We start from the raw sequence: 22,864 nt of genomic DNA, 5'->3' as shown, positions 1-22,864 counted from the left end.
CAGGTGACCTCTGAAGTCGCCGTCAGCTCTGACATTGTGATTATCTGACCCAAACTGAACCTGTTACTGTTCCACCCAGAACTGGCTTTCCTGCTGACCCTTCCATTTCTGAGGCTGCTGTGTCCTTTCAACAATTCCCCAGCTTCACGCCCCCCGCTTCCAGCATCTGCCCCAGAGCCTCAGCTCCGAGGGCCTGCCCAGCACCGCCCCCCTGAGCCCCTCACCGACTCTGCACCCACCTCCCATCCAGCGTGGCGCTCCTGGCCTCCCCGCCCTCCATCGTCCCTCCTCCCCTTGGCTCTGCGTGTCAGGAGAACCCCAGTCCTGTTAAAATCCCTGGCTCGGCAAGGACTTCCCCTGCATGGTTTGCGCTGCCACCGTGTCCCTGAGTCCTCTGCTTGGTGTCCCCTCCGGGAGGCTGCCTGGTATAAAATGCCCTTCCCCCCGTCCTGCCCTTCGCGTGTTCTGCTTGTTTCTTCCCAGGACTGGCCTCCCTGAAACGGCCTGCCTGCTTGTCGCTTGTTTCCGTCTGTTGTCGCAGGAGGGCAGGGACTGCTCACCCTGTCACTGTCCCCACACTCAGTCTCTCGGGTTTGCAGAGAACCTTCCAGGCTTTGCTCATGTCTGTGATAGGGAGTTTCCTGTCGCCTTGGCGGGGCTGTCGTGCCCAGGTGTACAGTCAAACATGACTCCAGGTGTGACTCGGAGGCACCTGGTCGCCGTGGTGACTGCCCTCAAACATGCGACCAAGTGAAGGCGATGGATTATCTTTGCTGCCCTGGGTGGGCCTGGCTCAGTCAGTGAGGCCCTCAGAGAAGAACCAAGAGTTGCCTGAGGAGGAGGAGCTGCCTGCGGACCCCAGATCAGGCCCTGCCCCAGAGGTGGCACCCGCCAGCCTGCCCCGGGGATGTCAGTCCCGCCTGTGGCTGCAGCTGCGTACTGGAGTCCGTGGGACGTGTGTGTGTGAGATTCCCCTACTGGATGTTTCTCTCTTAGAACCCTGGCTTATCAACACCCCCATATTGTCTACAGGTCTTACACTGGACATGCCTTATTTTGAAAAGCAGGGGTAATGCTAGAAAGCTGAGAAGCGCTCTATGCACGGTTGCTGTTTGCTGGGATGGTTGTGCTTTGAGTCCATTTCCCAGGAGATGATGCAGTAGCTCCGTGAATGCAGCCTGCTGCCACGCCCTCAGTGACATCAGATGTCACCAGCTCTACAAGGTCCTGCCCTTGAAGCCCACGAAGACATCTGTCAGGTGCCCGGAATCACGATTTCAAATCTGACTGGTGGACTGGTGTCACTCACTCAGCAGGGAGACCTGGGGCTACTTCTGGGGGGCTGGTACAGTCTCTCTTGCCCCGACACCGGTTACACAGTTTCTGAACTGTACACAGAAGCTATAGGGGGCTCCTGGGCCAGGATCTGGCTCAGGGATGGGTGGAGAGGACGCCACCCCAGCACTGTCTGGGGGTCACATACGGTGATGGAGTCAGTACTGTCGTTCCTGCCCTTTGAGCAGGTTGCTGCTTCTCGGGGTCCTGAGCACCCAGGTTCCCTGGTGCAGACACAGCTAATGTGTTTATACTATACTTATAGTTGTTTTAGACTGGACTCTTTCTACTTATTACAAAACAAAGTTACTTCATGGGCACTGGTGTCCCTTGGGGACCAGAGAGAGGTGGCGTTTGCACAGCACGGTGACTACACTAAATGCCACTGTCGTGTACACTTGAAAACAGTTAAGTACATGCTGTGTACATTTCACCTCAGTGAAAACATAAAGCACTCGAGAGCAGGAGCAGCTGCATGGCTTCCTGGGGCAATCCAGCTCCTTCTGACGGCCTCGAGGACATTTTGGGGAGTAGGTGCCACTGCTGCAGACCCTGCACGTCCTCAGGCCTCGGGCACAGTGACTTCATAGAAGCACGTTGGATTTTTCTGGGCTCCGCTCCGTGTGCATCAAACCCCAAGGGCCTGCTAGGACAGGGTGTGGCTTCTAACAAATTGCAGAATATCTAATTCGGGCTCACAGGAGAACTTCCAAGGGGGGCAGGGCCTCCTTGGTCATTGACACGTCAGGAGGAAGGTGACAGGATCTCAGGCTCTGCGATTCCCTGTCAGCTTTCATTAACAGTCATGACGTCCGGCTCACTGACCCTTCCTGGACGACAGCTGAGCCTCCCACAACTCCCCTCGTGCCTTGCTCCGGGTGTGACCGTTGTGTCAGTGTGTCCGGGAGGAGGCTGGGACCGTGGCAGAGGTCAGGGGATTCTGGGTGGGCACGAGCTCCGTCCCCTCTTCCCCTGGGATTGCTGAGGAGAGCCAAGCTGCCCAGCCCTCCCTGTCCCAGGACGCCTGCTCCCGCCGTCTCAGCTGCCAACTGCTGTCAACAGTGTGTGCAGTGCCCACTGAGCTGGCTCCTAGCGAGTTCTGAGGGCGGCAGTCCTGCCCTGTTGCGGATCGCTTTAGATGGCCATGGCTGTGACTGTTTCCGAGTTGGGCTTCACGTCTGTCACACATGCCAGCTCCTTCATTCTGTTTTGTGTGTGACAGAGTCTGGCTCCCAGCTGAAGGTTCCCACTGCGCTCAGGACGTCTTCCCAGAGGCACCTGGCAAAGGGGCTCTCCCTCGGTTAGCATCCCTCTGCAGTGGCTGGGAGGAACGGCCCCGGGGGGACAAGGCCAGCTGCCCTTACCCACAGTTCCTTAGAAGCATATCAGACAGTATGAGCCTTCAGGGGACAATGACACCAAGCTGACTGGTGAAAGGATAACTTAAAGGAGTTGATGGCTGGAGTCAGACAGCGTGGCTGGCCCTGCTTTCGGAAAGCTTTGAAGGGGGAGCTCAGAAACATGCGTTTGTTCTTTAGTGGGTGGGCCACTCTGGAACACACCACACAAGGAAGTCCACCTGGCAGTGCCCCTAAACTGGCTGCAGAGCATGGAGGGGCCCGACCAGGCAAGGGGACCAGGTGGCCCATCCTGCCCCACGCCAGCCCTCCAGCCCAGCCCTGTCTGGCCAGCAGGACGGCCTCACGGGACACGACCAGAGCAGTCCCGTGCTGGGGACTGAATGCTCTGCAGTCACCGAGTTGAATGTCAGCCTTGCACTTGTGCTTTGTCAGTGCAGTCGGTGGGACAGTGGAGCATTGCGGGGGGGGGGGGGGGGGGGGGGGGGGGGGACCCCCTGTGACCCCGCCCCCTTCTGCCTCCTCCAGCGGAAGGAAGAAGACATTTTATATTTCAGTACCTTGAACAGCACCTTCCCCTGCGTTTCGAAGGAGGGGCCCACGTTTCCATCTGGCTCTGGGCCCTGGTGCAGAAACAAGCCTGCGGACGGACGCACGGACGGACCGGCCAGGCCCCTGGGCCCGGAAGTCAGGCTGCTGAGGCCCCTGTTACCTCATGAGCAGGGAGGCGGACTGTAGCACCTGCAGACTCCTACGGCAAGCTGGCAGGGGTTTTCTTGAATCTAACAATAAAAAATTAGGACTTGTGTTTGTTTTTCAGTTTCTTTTTCCTAGCAATTTATTTTTATTGAATTTTACAGTTGGCAGTTGGAGAGGTGGTTCCGGGTTTTTTACTTTGAGGGTGCTTCTCATTACGTGAGCTGCTTCCGGGACAGTGTTTCATTCCTTTGTGTTTGGAGGGCTGTGGTCCCACCCTTAGCTCTTTCACTGTTCCTGTCACCAGCTTGCATTTCAATCATCCTGTGCATTTTGTGCTGATTTGAGTAGGAAAGTCTTAGTGACACGCAAATTCATGAGAGGCAAAGTCAAATTTCCATATGAATGCAAGAATCTCAGCTACTGCTCTGGATGAAATGAAGTGTTTTTATATTCAAATCATAGGTCATGATGAAATCTTCCATTCAGGGATCAAGAATGTGCTTCAGCTAAAGGGCTGTGAAAACCAGCTGTGTGTACTCATTTTCAAAGAGGGTCGACTGCCCACTTCTAAGGGCGCCCTTGGTCCTTCAGCTTCTCCTCAGGGTCCCCACAGCAGGCTCCTGGCAGCCTGTCCCTGTGTAACGGCGTGGGAGATTGTCTTCTTTAGTCCCCATTTGGGGAAAACGACAATCACCGACCACCTCAAACTGCCTGTCGCTAAACCCCAGGACATGGTGGCTATTCTTTGGGGAAGGTGCAAAATGAAGTGGGTCTACCAACTCCTGCCCTGGGCATCTGAGCGTTCAGGCCTCAGGGCGCAGCGGACTCCAAACATTTACTAAAGGAACACTGTGCACTACCCTCCCTTTGTTGACTCAATTTAATTCGCAAGTGAACACCTAGGATGGAGGCTGCGTGGTGAACTAGGGGGCTGCAGCCGTGACCCCTGGGGCTGGGCGGGGAGGGGTGCTGAAAGCCAGGGGCAGGAAAACGGACGGCTGCCCTCAGCGAACAAAGGCAAGCAAACACGGGATGCAAAGCAGCAACCTGGGAGCTGGGTGAAGTATGTAAGAAGCTGTAAATGTGTCAGTAACTTCTGTTACTAAGGAAAAAGCAAGCCTGCCTGTGAGGACAACTGCCACCCAGGAGACCTGCCTCCTGTGGCCCTTCCCTAGAGAGGCGCAAGAGCCCTGGTGGGAGTGAGGGGGACCTGTAGCCGCAGGTTGGACCACTGCCCTTCCTGCCGCGGTGAAGGGTGACGGCAGGACTCTCTCAGCACGCAGAAAGTGTTCACACATGGCATTTGGCTCCCAGAAAAATGTGCATCATGCAGACTTTGAAGACGCTTGTTTCTAACAAGTTTGAAAGCCCGCTCTCCACTGTGCGATTTCAAGTGCAGCCCTGCTCCTCCCGTGTTTGACATTTGTAGTCAAGGACAAACCTTGGGATACTCCTTAAATGGCATGATTTGCGAAATCGGCAGATGCTGTGTTGCTGGGGCCGGGCTCAGCCGCGGTGGCCTCCACGGCCGTGCTGCAAACCTGGGGGGCCTGGTTCCAGGCAGGGCAGCCCTTCTCTACTGGAACCGGTCTCAGCTTCCGGCTGCAAAACCACTGACTGTCCCACCCCAGAAAACCAAGAACACGCAGTTCTATCCAGAAGTTTTCTTTTTTTAAAATAATGGAAACATGAGCAGGAGTAATCACCATTCTGCTTGAGTTTTTTACATTTTATTCCAAAGGGTGGATGTTTGCTAGGCATCCGCCGAGGGAACGGTGGCCAGAGAACAACAGCTCTGTCTTAATAAATAACCAAACGCGGTTCTGTTACTACCCTTCTGTAACATAGTACACACCCTGAACAAACAATGCGCTCTGCTGCCGTGCAGCTCAGGATGGGTCCAGGTGTCTGGCGTGTCATGGAGTGCAGCAAATCCCACACTGGGGACCCGTCCACTCCCAGCCCCCCACCAGGTACCAGCAGCGTCATGGCCCTTGGAGCTGGGACCACAGGAATATCGGGGGTGTTCTGGGGCTGGCCTTCCGGTGCCCGCAACCCATGCAGGCCGAGCCGGCTTCACCGCCACGCACTCTCACAGTGGTTTCCCTGGGCCCGGGTAGGGGGAGGAAGCGCCGGCAGTCTTCAGGTGATGTGACAAGTCCAGGGCCCTCTGCGTTTCTGATCCAGCTGTCAGCTCTCTTGTCCTTTGGGAGCCTGGCTGTTAGCTGGCTGCTATGTCACGCGCGCTGCCGTACACTGTCTTCCATATGGCACGTTCAGACGACATCAGGGTCCCCACCGAGCCGCCCTCACCCGGTGCTAGCACTCGACGCTGAAGTACCTGAGATACCGGGGGCACGCCTCACAGCGGCCCAGTTGCCCCCACAGGCCGTGGGGCAGCTGCCAGTGCCCTGCCAGGCGCCTGCTCGTCAGGCCCGGGCGCGCCCACGGCTGAAAGCACGTCCCAGGACTTCCTCACTGCTATCCTGGGCCCCAGGGCTCTCTAACCAGTACCAGGAACTCTCAAGGTGTCTTCTGTGTCTTCTAGGTAGGTGCGAAAGGCAAGAGTAAATCATTCTTTTCAACACAGGATCCTTTATTTGAACTTTCCCTTGAAAGACAGTTTGTGAAGGGCGGGCCCAGCCTCCCTCCATGGGACCCCAGGGGTCAGTGTTCCTTAAACCTGAAAGAAAAGGAAAGAATGGCAGCTGCTTACATAGCCGGCAGCCGGCAGAGGACAGATGCTGAATCCCCGCCAAATGCACAAACCCCACGGAACACCAGCCCCCCTCCCCTATGCCAGGGTCTCCCTGACCCCACCCCACAGCCTCGAGGGGACCGAGGGGAGAGCAGAGGAGACAGAAGGGGACAGGAGGCCAGGCCGAGCTCTGGGGAAAGCTGAGTTCATGGAGAACAAAGGGGCCGTTCCCTCAGTCTCCCACTCAGACACTGAGGAGAGGTGGCCACGAGCACACCCCCCGGAATTCACTAGGAAAAGAAACAGGAGTGTGCGCAGACAGGCAGTGAGGGGCAGCCACGAGCCGAGCCGTCTTTCCTTCCTTCTGCAGGTGCAGAAGGCAGATAAGCCAGAGCGACATTCTCAAGCTGCACTTTAATTACGGGGAGAGGGGCCCCTGGGGGACTTACGGAACTTGGTCCCCCGTCGCCAACCCTGAGCAGCTCAGCTCCTTGTGTATGAGGCGGATCAGGAACTGCACCCAGAACAAAGACAAGACCACCTGTGACCACCAGTGGCAGGGACGCTGAGTGATGGGGACACCTGCTGTCACCGTGTAGACCCCAGCCCTGCGCCCACTGGAACCCACCTGCCTGTGGCTCCCCCACAGCACACACCAGGGGTCTGCCCCACGGAGACACTTCTTCAGAACATAAAAGACTTGCCTAAAGGAGAGCAGCGGGAGCCCCCTGCGCGCCCCCCAAGCTGGCACAGCCAGCCGAGGCCTGGCCCTGAGTCACTACGGAGGACGGGCTCCCGGAAACAGGCTGTCAGGACAGACTTCAGCCTGAATGACCCCCGAGGCCAGTCATGGTTAAAACGAAATGAGTCCAGTCCTAACATGTCCAGACTGGAAACAGACAGAAAATAAAGCCAAGGTGACCCACAACCACGGTGACATGGGGGGGTGGACTGGGGAGCTGCGCAGGTGACGGAGAGTCGGGTCAGCTTCATCAGCCATCAGCGCTGGGAGCTGACCAGGCTGTCACTAGAACAGCCGTGTTTTACGAGGAAGCGTCTAGAGAGCCCCTGGCCCCGCTGGGACCCGGAGTCACTGAGCCGCTGTCAGGCTCACCAGGGGACAACTCCAGGTCACCTGGTCGAGCTCTTCTTCACGTTCCTTTTCATGCTAAAAGGGCTCAGAACCAGTTTGCAAGTCCAGACTAATGACTGAGTGCCACCCTAATAACTGCTTTTGTGTGTTTGAGGCTGTGAATCTAGTCTTTCCCCAAGCGTGACACCGGCCCCCCCCCGAAAAGTGCTCCCCCATGGAAGGCAATGCACTGGGGCTTTGAAACGGGTTCCTGAGGGAAGTCCTGGTTCTGGTGGCCCACTTCTTAGAAGGCCTGGGGTCCTCAAACCCAGGAGGGACCTGTGGGCCAGGAGGCCCTCGGCGGGGCGGTGAGGGGGGTGCTGGCGGAGGGTTCTCAGGGCCGACTTAAAACCCGGGCAGCTACGTGGGACCGAGCCTCAGCGAGAACGCTCGAAGCAGACACGCTCATTGTCTTACATGCTGAAGGTTCAAGTAGGAGCTTCAAAGTCCCTCGAGCCCCGCCTAGGAGCGCAGGCTAAGGAGAACAGGTATTTCTCCTGCAGGTAAGACGCGTGCCAGCCACTCTGCCTGACCCGGGGGAGTGTTCTCACAGTTGCAGTGATAACGGCAGCATGTGGGACATGTCAGGTGCCCCAGGTAGTGTTGGCAGCAGCAGTGGCATTTTTGTTAGATAAATCGAGCCCCGTGAATTTGAACCCCGCCTTCAACTACGAGCATGGCCTGCTGAGTTTGAGGTGGTGTCTCATGAACATGAATTCTACCAGGTCCCAGATGTGACAAGTGTCAGTCGTAGGAAGAAGCCTATGATTATAAAGAGCACATCGCTAAGAGAAAAGAGGAGCAATTATCTGCCGTGCAGCCTGCGGGGATGGAGTAAGTTGTAAACAGCAGCAGAAATTCTGTGTCAGGACAAACATCAAGTTCTAAAACGAGACAGAAGTTCTGGTCTGTGCACACGGTTCCCAACGGAGGGACCTGCCAGCGATAGGCGTTGGCCGATGGCTGGAGCCCGGTGTGACGTGAACTGGAGAGGCTAAGCCTTGCATGTGAGCAAGACCACCGGGTTTGACCACTGCCACGGCCAGTCCCACAGGCCCCCCAGGGGACAAGGTCAGGGGCCCCCGCCCCGGGTCTCCACCGTCCTCTGCCAGCAACTCTAGGCACGGAGGGACCTGCTTCCGCTTTGGACCTCTGTGAAGCCAGAACGAGCAAGGGTCTTGGGCTCGGGCCACGTACACAAGTTGGCATGTGTCCCAGGCCCAACCTCCCTGCGGGCAGCAGGGTCCATGGGAAGAGGTGTCACCAGAGACGCTCATGAAAGGTCACCTGGACGAGAAGTCAGACGACTCACCAGTAAGGCACAGGCGTCTGCAAACATGAGCATGTAGAACACGTTGTTCCACCCGGACGGGGAGATGAGCCCAGCGAGCAAAGGGCCCAGGGCCGCACCTGAAACGAGGCAAGAGGCACACGGCGCTGTGTGAGGAGAGGTCCGGAACGTGATTCAAGTGCCCACGCCCACAGGCCACGCACGGCGGTGCTCACGCCCTCACCCATAGGAAAAACACAGGAAAACAGTGACATCTCATCCTCACCCAGCAGATTGCTGAGCGGGTATAAAACTTAACAACCCTAGGCAGTGCTGAGGGCATGACTGGCACCTTTTTCTAGAAGCAAATCTAACAGTATGTATTGACATTAAAATAATTATAAAGACCACATGCTTTTGATCCAATAATCTCATTAAAATTTTTTATTATAAAGATCCGAATCTAATGCTATAAAATATTATTTGGGAAAGTGTGCGTAAGGTTTGTATGTACTAATACTGTATCGGCGTGAATTGCCTGATTCTGCTCACTGTGCTGTGCTTATGTCAGGGGATTCCTTGTTTTTAGGGAACAGCTACTCATGCCATCTTTATTGGAAAATGGGCAGCGTGTCTGCAATGTCCTCTTCAGAGGCTCAGGAAAAACATGTATCGTGTACAAATGTGTGCTTATATGTGTGTGTTACAAATATGTGTGTGTGCGAGAAAGGCAGACGGTACAATACAGTACAAAACAAATACAGTAAATGTGAATACTTTGTACTTATTTGCAGCTTTTCTTAAGCCTGAAATTATGTGAAAATAATTTTTGTCAAAATAACTTTTTATGTCAAAATAATTTTAAAGAACTGTAAAAACAAAAGAAAGCAAGTACTCCGCAAGATGCCCAAAGATGCCCGTGAAGCATGCCTGTCTCTTGTCTGGCGGAGTCTTTTCCTACACGAGCCTGGAGCAAGTTGTGATCCGTGTGTAGGTGGCTTATTGTTTGGCGTGGGAAGTAGAAAGCATTCACACCAAAGTATGAACTGAGGTTTGATCTCACACACGAAGGAGTCCCGGGCTTTCCTACTTTATGTACTGACGTTCTTTCAAGTATTTACAAAGAGCACTTACTACTTTTATAATCCGAGAAGCAACTGTATGTTTAAGTCTCAGAAGAATTTCCAGGTAAACGCGGCAGATTGTTCTATACCTCTCACACACCACAAAATGGACCCTAATTGAACTGGACAATTATAAACCCACAAAGAGAAGGGCAGATGAGAGAAGGCACCGTCCTGGAAGATGGAATTTGAAGGGCACGACAGCTGACACAGGTACCAGTCTCCTTGCTCTCGAGGGGGACGCAGGGTCTCCCTGCTCAGAGCCCGGCCCGCCCGCCCGCGCGCAGGAGGCAGCGGAGGTGGGGAGGGCGAACGGGAGTGGGTGGTGAGCCTCGTACAAGACACTGTTCCGTGTCGCCCCTGCACCCTCCTCTGATGCCAGGCTTCTCCTCAACGTCACTACTCCACTGGCCCCCTCCCGCCCTAGGAGAGCAGCAGCTAAACCTCTGGAGAATCTGAGCCAGAGCTCTGGGCCCGGGGACACCAAGGACAGTGTAGGGCAAGGATGAGGCCACAGCTGAGCCCAGGGAAGCAGGACGCCACCAGCTCCCGCCCAGCAGCCGCCCACCCGTCCGCCTGCCCACACGATGACAGAATGCAGGCAGCCAGGCCCACACCCCCGTGGACACTGGGGGCGTCTCCTCCAGACCCCAGGAGGATCCCACTGCCGTGAAGACCAGAAGTTCACACGCCCTCCCATATGGAAAGGGCTTCTGACATGTGCATTGTGGCCCATTCTTAACTATGAAGATATGAGGGACGACCAAGATCCACCTGTGTCTGAGGGAGGCTCAGCAAGCTGCAAGGAGGGGAACCTGCGGGGAATAAAGAAACTGGGGACAAGGAAATTCCCAGAGAACTAACAGAAGACTAAGTTGGACCATCTGAAACTCCTGCTTTGTATCTGAAAACCAATTCAGTATCAGCAGTCACGCTGGACTCAGTCTACCACACACTGCAGCCAGGAAATAGGAGTGGGAGCACTAACGGACAGAAAAAGCCTCCTGAAGACTCAGTGATGAGAGCCAGAATGAAAAGTTCAATGCAAAGCTTGGAAAGTCAGGAACATCTCTGAGAAAGTAGAAGAACAGATACAGGTAGGAAGGGAAAAAAGAAAATTGAAGGATTAATCCAGAAAGTTCAACATCTGAATAATAAGTTTTCCAGGAAGAAAATACAGAGATAATAGTAGGGGAAACTTATAAAAACAGAGCCCAGTTTCTCAGAGATGAGGGCATGTGTGTCTAGACTGAGTTGTCCCAGGACATGGGGGTCCGGGGGGAACACATGGGGGGAAGGCCCATACGTTTCAAAGGGAAAACCAGAGGTCAGAGAGGAAGGCCCGAGCTACGGCCCCCAGGGGGCTTCTCCACTTGACAAGGGAAGCTAGAAGGCGCTGCAATCTGGAAGGAAAAGACTGTCAACCTCGAATTCTGTATCGACAAACTATCCATCAAGTGAGAGCAGAATCCAGACACAACAGACTTTCCAGTTCTCAAAACCCCCCTCCCATGAGCCACTGCTCAGGAAGCTACTAGAAGACTTCTTCCAGCGAGGAGGGGTAAACATGGGATCTAGAAAGCAGTGCGAGGTGGGCAGGAGATGAGAGGGACCCATATGTCGGCCCATAGGAGGTGCTGAAAGCTGTTGGGACCCTGGGAGCACAGGGAGGTGCCTGCACAGGCTGACCGTGGAAAGCTGCGACGACAGAGGGGGTCTGTGGGATCGTGGAGGAAGGCGACCACTGCCATAGCAACTTATACACAAGGACGAACGAGGCACTCGTTAGTTTGGGGGAAAACAAATATTTGCATATTCGGGGTGTATAATTAAAGCCATTTCTTGGCTCAAGCAGACAGGACAGTAACACAGCCGGGCAATTGATGAGGCTGGGGAGAGGGAATCTGGGGTGTAAAAGAGGTCCCCACTCCCCGTCTTTCCTATAGGAGGACAGTAGACTGTGTCCCAAAACAAATGAAGGAAGAAACGTGAATGTGCATGCAGGGAGGGTCAGGAAGGACTGCTGAAAGTGAGGCTGAGGGCACCGCTCTTTGCATAGCAATAAGCAGGTAGGCCTAGTCGGCTTCTAAAGTTACAGTATGCTCTCCTTTGATAAAATAAAAATTAACTCGAACAAATTCAGGGCTCTAACTTCTCCGCATCAACCAGGCAGAAGAGACAAGCCACGCTCCCACTGGGATGCGATTCTAAGCACGGAACAGATGAGCTTGTCATTGGAACCATGCGGCCGCTGTGGGGGTGGGTACCGACATAGGTACAGTCAGTCCAGCTTTGCGCCACAGAAACCAGTATTTACAGCATTTAATACACATCCAGGAAGCTCTCTGGTGAGCGGATGTTTTGCTAGACAGTGTGCATTTCCACCCAGGCCTTTCTGTTTCTGTCTAGTTGGGTAGCATTGATGGAGAGAAACAATGACAGAGAAGCAGCGGTGGGCAAGCGTGTGCCGTTTCCATGGCGACTGTTTCCTGGGGCCCCAGCACACGGGAGCGGCAGAGCCTGCAAGTCCGAGCCCCTGTCCGGCGTCTGGTGTGGGTGTGACGCCCACCGTGGTCAGCACGCGTGTGCTCAGCGAGGAGTCCTCGTGAGGGGAAGGCTCTCAGAGCCGTGCTCTGGTTTCCCCTTCGCAGCTCAGGGCCCCCCTGCCCCTTTAAGGTGCAGCATCGCCCCCCTCAGCCAGGTACGTCCCTCGTTCTGAGAGAAGATCAACAAGATATGTTTTCCCGCCTAATTCATACCTGCCCTCTTTTCCAGCTCCCACCGTCTGCTTGGTGCTGCCCGCAGCGCTCCCGCGCAGCCTAACGGGCTTCACACTGGGAGCTGGCCTGACTCCCAGGGGCCTCCGGGGGCAGCGGGCAGAGCGGCTGTGCAGTCCCAGTTCATTGGAAGCGCTCTGCCCAGCAGTCCTGACTTCTGACTGAGCGAGCCTTCCAGGCTGGCAAGCTTCCCCGAGTGCTGCGTGAGCCGGGAGAGTGGCAGCCATGCCACCCCGCAGGCGCCCGTCACGGGGCACAGCACCCGCCTCCCTTTTCCTAGACATGACCGCAGGCCCCAAGAGGTACCACTTTCACATAAACATCAGATGTGACCCCTAATGCCGTCCAGCAAATTCAAAGTCACCCCTGGATCCAGCAAAACGAAGGAACCAATGAAGACAGAAGTGAGGCAGGCATGGCTTTGCAGAAGGCAAGAAGCTTGAGCCCGGCCTTCTGCACAACAGACCAGACCTGGTGTGTCTCAGATCAAGCAGGGACGCCACAGTGAGCAGCTGCTGGAGCCCCTGGGAGAACCTGCAGGCTGAGGGTAGGCAGCCAGTCTCTCTGAGCCCTTCCCTCACTGCCTGGTCCCGCCTGCGAGTCCAGGTGTCTCAGAGCAGCTAGGCGGTGCGAGGTCGTGCAGCCTAGGTAGCTGCAGGATCTTTGGGCAGGGAGCCGTCAGTGCATGTGTTCCCTGCACAAAGGCTCCAGAAAGGTCACGGACGTTGCTGTCAACGGGCGGGGAGACGGGCGGGGGAGACGAGGCTTGGCGGGTTACCAGTTCCCGCCTGTGTACCTCTGAGGGACGAGCTGCTATGTTAGCACCTTTCTTTCCTCCAGGACATGCTACTGAATTCTGTCCAAGAACCTTAATGAGGCCGGTAGCACTGAGAGTCCTGTGTGCTTTGGGGCCCATTAGTTTTCCTGTCATATAGATTTAAATAAGATCCTGTCCTTGAGATGACAGTGATAAACTGTCACTGAACCGGTGCGCCATGGGACATCGTTTGCCAACTGACATCTTAAATGAAAACCTGCATTCTTTCAGACAGAAGCTAGTTCCAACCAGCCACACGTCCATATCATCTCTGGAACCATCTGACCAAAGAGGACCGAGTGCCACACACCCACGTCCCCTGGGTTTGCATGTGCTTCTGACCCACATATTTTAAGAAGGCCAGCTGATCCTAAAACCACCAAAACAATTGGAACCCGTGGCACCTGTTAATTAGGACGGGACAATGTGGTTCCCCCATGACCGCACGTACCTACAGACCCGGTAGAGCTAAAAATATGCACGTACCTACAGACCCGGTCCCGTCGATGATGGCGGTCACGGTGGAGAGGGCATGGGAGTTTCCTTTCAGACTTTTATGAGTCCCCTGAAAACAGGGAAAAACAAGTGTGAAGCATATCCCAGCAGCATCAGTGGAACAAGTAAACCTGCATCTTCCACATGACAATTAATGCAAATAACTTTGCAAAGCAATTCAAAAGGTGGGATACATTCCATTAGAAAATTTAAACTCCACACCATCCCAAACTTATCTTGGAAAGGCAGGCAAAGTTTCAGGGGTTTTTAATAGTCAAAAATCATCAGAAACACTGTTGAAGCATATTCTAGTTTAAAGAACTCTTAGAATTCTCTCCAAATAAACAAATATTCAGCACAATGAACACCTTCCCCGAGGCACCACGCCAACCAACACGGAAGATAAAAAGATGAATGGCACTGGTGCCCATCCCTAAGCTGTGCCAGCGTTAATTAGTGTCCACTTCCCCGTTTCTGGATTCTAGGGATTTCTGTGACTCGTGCCAGATGGCTCTGCAGTATCTAAAACCAGCCGATTTATGGCCAATGCCAGGGAGAATGGGGAAGAGGGCAGGACCCAAGAGACCAACGCAGGGGCTCAAGTCCAAGTGACAGGTCAACAGGAGCTCTGGTTTGCAAAAAGCCACCCATATAAGGTGGGGAGAACATCACAAACTGAGGACATTAAAAGGAAAAAAAGATGAATCAGGAATTAGTGCTTGGACGCCTAAAATGACAAAACAAATCAAAGCTTTTCAAAGTAAATACTGAGTACACGTACCTACGTGTATAATATGAACTAAAGCATACACGCAAAGCGATAATCATCCATAATCCACATTTTCTGGAGTCTGGAAAGGAAGTGAAAGCTGCTCCTCTGCCCTCTGACCCCACGGGGCAGACCACTGCTACTGGTCTGCTGTGGACCTTTCTGGAACGTTCTGTGCTCATGCAGACAACAGCATGGACATGCTTCGTAAAGGCAGTCTGAGGAGCATTGTCTCTACACCAAGGAGGGCCTGGTGGGCAGGGGGGCGCCCTGGGGCAGACGAAGGTGAGAAGAGCTCACCCCCAGTGCCCCTTTGCTCTGCTTCTCTCTGCTGAGCTGGGGACAGGGCTTCTGGGTCCCCGAGGTGCCTAGGGCTGTCAGGTAGCCACAGGTGTGGCCCTGAGGGCAGGTGCAGGGCTGCAGGCCGGGCTTGCTGTGCTTTCTAACCAGGAGAATGAGCTGGAGGCTGTGGTGCTGGCCCGATTCTAGAAGAGGGCAGGGCTGCTGCAGCCAGCAGGAAAGTTCCCGGGACTCAGGAACTGGCCCAGCCATCCTGCCCACGAGTGTCAATTTCCAGGGAAGTGCTTTTGGTTTTAAATGACCTAGGAATGTTCGGCCCAGATTCACAGAAAAGTTACCCACCTTCCTGTGTTAGTCTCATATTGTTATGCTGTATTAGTTGTAACTAAACACCCAACAGGGACGCATCATTAACTAAAATCTACACTTTATTCAGACTCCCTTGGTTTTACTCTGATGTCTGTCCCAGGATGCCATCCAGAACACATGACATTTAGTCACTGAGTCTTCTTAGGCTCTTCTTGGCTGTGCCGGTTTCCCAGACCTTCCTTGTTTCTGATGACCTTGACAGTTTGAGAAGTAGAATCTTCCTCACTGGGATTTGTCTGATGTTTTTCTCATGATTACATGGGGGTCTGGGTTTTGGGGAGGAAAACTAGAGATGAAGTGCCATTTCGTCACATCACACCAAGGGCACGTGTATAAACACGACTCCTCACTGTTGGTGTTGACCTTGACCACCTGCAGAGGTCGTCTGGCAGGTTTCTCCATGCTACACTTCCCTTCCCCGTCCACACTGTCCCGTGGAAGCAGGTGACACGCACAGGCCCCCTGCTGAGGAGATGGGAGACGCACTCCCCTCCTGGAGGGCACGGCATCTGCATAACTTCTTCTGTTCGGGAAACGACTCTTCTCTCCATTATTTATGGAAACTACTTTTTAAAAGGGGATTTTGTATTTTAGTGTCATGCTCCCTTCAGATGCCCATGACTGCCGTGTGACCTGTCTTTCCTGTCAGGTAGAGGAGAGGGGGCTGCCTCCTCTGGGGTGGGACTGGGGTCTCTATGCTCGGGAGTCACGTGGCCCCTGGTCAGCAGAGCAGCCCCCTTCCTTCAGGAAGAATGGTCAGCCATCCCTGTGGACCCCAAGGCCATGGGTGATTCCTGCCACCATGATGTGGCATTTACCATCCTGCACATTAACTATTTCTGTACCACATGGCTTCCTCTCGGGAACATGGCCTGCCAGGGTCGGGACCCCGTCTGGCTCATCTGCAGTCCCCACACCAGCAGGGGGCCGGGTCCAGAGTGGGGGACACAGGGGGGAGCCAACTCACTCTGTCGTGGCCTGGGGCAGACCCTGAGGTGCATGGCCAGCAGCCCATGGGGCGAGGTGAGGGCAGCACAGAGGAGCGAGCCAGAGCCCTGGCCTGAGACCTCAGACGCGGCCTTCCGGCTCACCTCAGCCCCTTGCTTATCCAATGTGGCTGCCATCTCCCTCCCTTTATTTGCTCAGAAAACTCTAAACAGCATAAATACTAGTCATCTTAAAAAAAAAGTGCTTATATAAACATGCATCTTCCTAATAGAGACCATCATTGTCACGAATGGAAGAGGTGACCCGCACGGCCAGCATTCGGCCCCTGGCTCTGCGCTGAGACGTGCAGCCACTCACCAGGTCGGCGGAGACGGCGGTGGTGATGAGTGCGTACGGCCCACTGACCAGGGCCCCACTGAGCAGCAGCATGGCTGTGGGAACAGAAACCAGAGGGGTTTAGTGAGCAGAACCTCAGCAACCCCCTAGGAGGGCACCCTGGTGTCACGCACAGGTCCTGGCCTGAGCTGGATGTGGGCAGGTGCCGGGGGCGCGGAGCACACATCCCTCAGCTGGCAACTGCCCGGGCGAGCGTCATACACGCCTTTCTTTAGAGTCGCCCTGAGATGTGTTTTGTGAGCCCAGCCACACCTCCCCAACGATTCAGGCCGTGTTTGGACCTGGAACTCGGTTTCTTCCACTCAGTGGGCAGCAGCTGCTGACACACGGAGAAGGGGCGAGAAACCTGGCGTACGAGTGCAGACGTGACCCAGGTGAGCAAATGCTCCCTGCCATCTGTGTCAGCCCTCAGCAGCCACAGCCCTCTGTGCAGCGCTAAGGACCTCCTCTCTACACCCACAGCTGCTGACGGTGGCCCCCAGGGAAGCCTGGAGCCCCACAGCCGAGTTCCCCCAGGCAGGACAACCACACCGACTTCTGAAGCTCACAGTTGCTTTCCTAGACTGTCCTCTAGGCTCCCTTTCCTAAACGATCTTCTGGGTTGACAATCCTCTGTGCAGAAGCTTCTGGACTGAGAGGTCACAGAAAACTCAGTGATCCCCCCATCAGCAACTGCATTGGGGTAACTTTCAGTGGGATCACACACAGCCTCCACCCCTTCTGATCTTCATTCACTGCTGGCTTGTTAGGACAGAGACGGTATTTACTAGGCATTAGAGCCCTATATAGAGCGCAGACGGCAGAAAGTTAAAAATAGCCTCGCAGTATTATGTAACCGCCACAATGGCGGGCAACAGGAGCCCATGGGGAGGGGACGGGCTGGGAGCCTGACAGGCCCAGCTCTGCCCAGCTCTCACCTGCCAAGGGTGCAGCCTGCTGCTTTCCAGGTGACATCTGGCGTCCGCGAGTGGCTCCTTGCCACTGGGCACGCAAGGCTTCTCACTGCCCCAGACCAGCTGGCCTGTACCCTCCCACACCTGCAGATGGTCAGGCCTTATGCCCAGAGCAGGAGTTCCCGTGGGCTCCACCCAAAGAGGGACACGGGAATATTTTAATTTAGCACGCCATATGCTCCAGTTACACAAGCTAAATGCTCCTTTGTTTATTTTTTATTTCATTTCACCAAGTCATGCGGTCAAAAAGCATATGAGAGAAAAGAGGGAAAGGCCTCGTGGACTCACCTATGGTGGCCTCCAGACCCATTTTGCTGACAGTGGAGAATACGTAGAGCTGTGAACGGGTGAAAACAGTGGTTTACTACAAGTAGCTGGAAGGCTGCCCGGGAATCTGTATTTCTGAAAAGCCAACCAGAGAGGGGACAGCTCTAAAACAGAACGAAGGCCGCGCTGCCCTAGGTAGGTGGGCTGAAGACAGGTGTCCATGGTGTGGCCAGCCCAGAGGCTGTGGCCTTGTCCCAGACACGCGGGGCCTGGTTCTGCTCACTGGCTGGGGACCCCGCAGGCACCTCTCTCTCTGAGCTCCGGGCAGAAGCACTGGGTGGGGGCAGTGCTCCCTGAGCTCTGAGTCCAACCGCTTCCTGCTCAGGCCATCCGTCCCCACAGCTGTGTCCAAGGACATGGGGGTCACACGGCATGGAGGCCACACACAGTCAGCTCTTTAGCAAAGGTTCTTTGGGTGTCTATAGTGGGCAACACCCATGCCCCCACAATGACTGAAAAGCAGGCCTGGTTCTGGGGACAGTCACAGCCCAGTGGAGTGGTAAACGGGCAAATGCAAGTCAATGAGTAACAATATATGTGATACTGTTGTAAAAACAGCGATGATGTAACAATGCTTCACTTAATGCCCACACTGCCCATGTGAGGTCACGCTGCCGTCATCCTCCTTTTCCGGACAAGGAAACTGAGGCACAGAGGGAAGGCCACCTGCCTGAGCCATGCACCAATAAACCGCAAAGCAGGATGAGCCCATTTACGGTCATGATGGGCGGGGAGGCTGGGAAGATGCCAGGACCCCACAGGTCAGCAGGAGGCTGCTGGGGGAGGGAGGGGACAGGGGTGAGGCAGGTGGGGGCCCAGACTGAATGAGAAGCAGAGGGCAGTTGGCCACCTCATGGGGAAGCTGGGGTTCTGCAGGCTCGCGCGGTGCGCTACGGGGTTTTTCAGGCCATGAGCCATGCACGGAGCAGCCTGGGCCGAGCGGACAGGCGGGCAAGCGTTTGCTGGTGGGGAGGAGCGCGGCTGTTCCTGGGGTGGGGGGCAGGCTCACCGTGGGCGCCGCGAGCAGCAGCATGAGGCCGCAGGTGGAGGCCCTCTTCTTCAGTCGATCTGAGATGACGCCTGCCAGGATCCCACCTGCAATGCAGAGGGGTGGGTCCTGAGGTGCTCGCATCCCCGGCAACGCCCCACGGAGAGGAAGCAGAACAGTTACAGCAGCAAGAAGAAAGGGGCTCCTTGCCTGGTCCCTTTCCACATCCCCATTAGCAGGAAGCTGCCTCAGCAACGCCTGACACCGAACACGCCTATGAGGTTGTGGTCAGACGTAAGTGACCCGGAGGGCAGCTCCCAGTGAGACAGCGGGGAGTCTTGGGTCTGGTTTTAGGCGGGTCCCACAGCCAGTCTGTTGCCTACTGTGAGGTGTGCACCTGTCTGTGGCGCGGTCAGAATCGGGGCACAGGATGCCGGGGAAAAGGGATGTCAACTCAGGTGACATGACATTCTGGGGCACATGTCCGCCTCTCAGGAGGACGTCACCTCTGAGAGATCCCGGGCCCCAGGTGTTCGGACACCATCCTTAGTGTTTTGTGGCGGGAGGACGGGTGGGGGTGGGCTCACCGAAGATCCCGCCCACGTCAAACAAGGTGGACAGCTCCCCCGCCTTCTTGGCATCCAGGTGATCTACAAAAATGACCAGAGTGTCACTTTGGGGACGATCTCACATGACATCCTTGTTTCACAAGCATGATTTAAACCGAGCAGCAACTAGAGAACTCAGACGGACAGAAAACAAGCAGTCCAGCATGGGGGGACATACAGGAAGGATGGAAACGAAACACTCAGCCCCAAAGGGGATGTGCCCGCCGAGTCTAATTAGTACCTGACCTTTGACTCAGTGTAGCCAGAGGTACACGCTACACAGGACAGAAGTGCGATGACTGGCAGGGAAGGACGCTCCGAGCCCCCACAACTCCTTACTGCCGCCCCTCCCCTCAGCCCTCCACAGGCCCTGTCCCTGCTAACATGGGATTGTCCCCTGGCTGCCTCTCCAACTTCCATCTCTGTGAAATTCACACACCCCGCTTATCCTCATGTCACTGCTGGGAACACGTGGCCTGTACTCTGCGAACCCTGCATTCCACGTTTCTCCTCTGTCGCAGGCACCAGAGCCCCCATCTCAGGGGCACGCCCAGTGGCTCCTTGACCATCCCCCATCCTGCCCCAACCCCCCGCCCCCTTTCAGCTCAAGAACTGCTGGGCCCTCCTGGTCGTTCTGTCATCAGGCAGCATGTACGCAGAGCACACTAGTACTGAGCTGGCAAATGCTGGCACAACCTATGGCTTCAGCCCTGCTGGACTCTGGAAATAGGACAAACTCGCTAGAATTCGAGCTCATCTCCAAGAAGCAATTTCCAGGTCAGCTTATGAAGCATTTATTTTCTCAGATCCCCGAGGCCTCCACTTCTGCTCACCAGCTGCTGTGACCCAAAGTCCAGTGTCGCCTAAATTTAAAGGCAGGCTGCCCCAGAATAGCAAACACCTCACGGAACTGGTAACCACGGCCGGGACGTAACATGTCGGACCTTTAAAGCCATCAGGGCTGTTACCATGGCAAAACGTACCATGGTACCATACAAAACGTGCATGTCTGAATTTCCCTTTTGTCTACACATTCCGACTAATCGTGTCGTTTGATTCACAAGTGTCTCTGAAATTGCCTGGTATCACGCGTGCTTTCTCTTTCCAAGACTATGGAAACCAGCAGGTGAAAGGGCATTCGCTCCAGCCACTGCCCAGAACTGAACATCTGTACTTTGCGACAGACACTCACCGACATTTGTGATGTAGAGAGGGAGCCAAAAGAGGAAAGTGTAGCTGACGAGCTTCGCGAAGAGCAAACACAGGGAGAACTCTATCACACCCTGAAAGAGAGAGTCACCGGGTTTATGGAAACATGGGACAATCACCAAAGACCTGATTTCAGAAGGGGCCTGCAGCTCTGGTCCGCCATGAGCACCTCCAGATGTGGCAGAGGGGACGTGTGGCTGCACGGCGTGAGGTCACCGGACAGCTGCCCGATAGACTGTCAGAGCACATGGCCACCTTGTAAGATAGAAACCCAGCGTCCTTCCTTCAGATTGGTCAGTCAGTATGCGCTGCCCTGATTCTCACACCATGGCTGGAAACTTAGCTAACTAAAGACCGCTGGCAGCAGGGGACAGGCGTCTGGTTGCTGCATGTAATGGCTGTTTCTTTCTGCCCTGAAACAGAAAACACTGCAAATGACGGTGACCGGGAAACTCACAGAACCCACAATTCTGCCCATTCTGGGAGACACGCAGGCCAGCGCACCCTGCCTGCGACCAACAGTGTGGGTGCTGGGAAAGCGGCACAGGGCTGGCTGAGGAGCTCAACGGTGAGTGTGCGGCTGCTGTGACGTGCCTGGCAGCGTCCACGACAGGCTGGGCTTCAGAGGGCAGTGGCACTTGTGACGCAATTCCAGGTACCACCTGGGAAGCCTGAGTGACAAACTGGTCCCACTGAGTCCTCGCCCCCCCCGCTCTCCCCCTCCTCGCGCGGTACGTGCACAGAGACGCCCGTCACGGGCTGAAGAACACGCCACTCCACTAAGTGCCTCTGAGACAGTGGGACCCCAGCATGAGGATGTGTGTGCCTTCCTGGGCCCGTGACTAAGCGTCTCATTCAATCCTCAGAACAACAGTAAAGATGACGCCAGCCATTGGCCCGTATTGCGGACCCGGGAAAGGAGGTTCAGAGTGGCTCACACACTTGCCTGGGACACACAGCTCGTCTGTGGCAGGACCTGGACGAGCCAGGCCAGGGCTCTGAGCTTCTTCTCCTCACAACCTCACTTGTACTTTCATAACCAGTGTGCACCCTGCTCTCAGCAAAAGTATCTGAGGCAGCAACACACTAAGATACAACAGAAAGGTTACCAGTTGTTATTAATAACACAATTTAAAAATAACTTTCTATTTAAAACCAGCATCTCCTCCAGGCCAGCCCACAGATCTCTTCAAGGACTCTGGTTACCAGGCCGGGGCTCAGCAGCTCCAGGGGGCGCAGCGGCCCTGGTCTCACGGGGCGCTGGCCGCACCTCCTGTTCTACAGCAGCTCTCCTAGCCTCCTTCATTTGTGGTCTGTTCTGTGGGTTCTGGGTGCAGTGTTTACGCCCCAGCCCACACAATCCCAAAGGGGCCTCTGGGTCGGGGCCCCGCTGTGCCTCCTCACGGGGACCCCTCAGTGAGACGGGGCTGTCTGCGTGAGCGCCACACCTGCTCCTTGGAGTGTGAACACCCACGGCCCGGAGCCCAGATGTGTGCCGGCGTGCTGCACAGGCCTGGCTGTCCTACTCACGTGGGCAGGGCTTGCTCTTCCCTCTCCAGCTGCCCAGATTCTGTCTGGGGGAGCCCAGGAATTTAACACAAGGAAACGCTAAAGCAGTAAGAGGTCTCATCACTGCACACTCCCCGCCACCCACCGGCCCTGTCTTAAATAACCTTCTCACTGATCTCCTCCACATCCTGTCACATACAGGTGGCCCGGCCAGCAGGCACGACACATGCCTGATAGCTCAGAGTCAGGGCCAGCTGCTTCACCAGGCACCAGCACCCCTGATTTTAAATAAAGAACAAGCCCGGGTTCTGTGGACTGTTGGCTTTCTGTCTCCACAGGTGGCTCCTTGTCCCTTCCCTGGGTCCCTGCACACCCTCCTTCCGTGAGCACCGGAGGCCAATCAGACCAGGTTGGTGCTCTGAAAAGCACTTCAAAGGGTAAAGAGAATGGAGCAGGCTCCCCCAGGCCACAGAACACAAGGAGGTGATAGTGACACAGTGAGGAGCACAGTGCCTCCCGGGGGCTCACCCTCGGGCCAGGCACAGAGCGCAGTGGGGAGGCCTGAGCCCCAGGGCGTGAGGCCAGAGGAGCCAGCTTTTCTGGTTTTGCAGGTGCAGATGAGAGGCCGATTTGTCTATGAAATTTCTGAATTTCTAAATGGAGACAGCCAATTTCAAAACCTTTTAAACACAGTGTGAGGCGAACAGAAGCTGCAGCCATGCTCAGTGCTGCCTGCACGCAGCCTTGGCTCCTGCTGTGGATTCCTGACGCACGCATCACACA

At 55.3% G+C, this 22,864-nt stretch overlaps 1 protein-coding gene across 4 annotated transcripts in view; it reads right to left on the bottom strand.

Annotated features, from left to right (window-relative positions):
- Positions 1-5,967: 5,967 nt before the first annotated feature.
- SLC37A1 (solute carrier family 37 member 1) overlaps positions 5,968-22,864 on the bottom strand; it is a 50,585-nt gene continuing 33,688 nt past the window's right edge. For 2 of the 4 annotated variants that reach the window (XM_033131017.1, XM_033131024.1), the window contains exons 12-20: positions 20,556-20,646; positions 19,343-19,405; positions 18,777-18,862; positions 17,729-17,777; positions 16,449-16,522; positions 13,697-13,775; positions 8,535-8,632; positions 6,540-6,604; positions 5,968-6,075 (exon numbers count right to left, since the gene is read on the bottom strand). In XM_033131017.1, the coding sequence (XP_032986908.1) occupies positions 6,060-6,075; positions 6,540-6,604; positions 8,535-8,632; positions 13,697-13,775; positions 16,449-16,522; positions 17,729-17,777; positions 18,777-18,862; positions 19,343-19,405; positions 20,556-20,646 (621 nt within the window). In that variant the 3' untranslated portion in view covers positions 5,968-6,059. Of the gene's footprint in view, positions 6,076-6,539; positions 6,605-8,534; positions 8,633-13,696; positions 13,776-16,448; positions 16,523-17,728; positions 17,843-18,776; positions 18,863-19,342; positions 19,406-20,555; positions 20,647-22,864 lie in introns of those variants that run through there. The other 2 variants (XM_033131032.1, XR_004425342.1) reach the window with 2 other exon arrangements.

This window comes from Rhinolophus ferrumequinum, chromosome 2 (assembly GCF_004115265.2).
Source record: "Rhinolophus ferrumequinum isolate MPI-CBG mRhiFer1 chromosome 2, mRhiFer1_v1.p, whole genome shotgun sequence".
Classification (NCBI taxonomy): domain Eukaryota; kingdom Metazoa; phylum Chordata; class Mammalia; order Chiroptera; family Rhinolophidae; genus Rhinolophus; species Rhinolophus ferrumequinum.
This window is presented reverse-complemented; position numbering and strand designations above follow the sequence as displayed.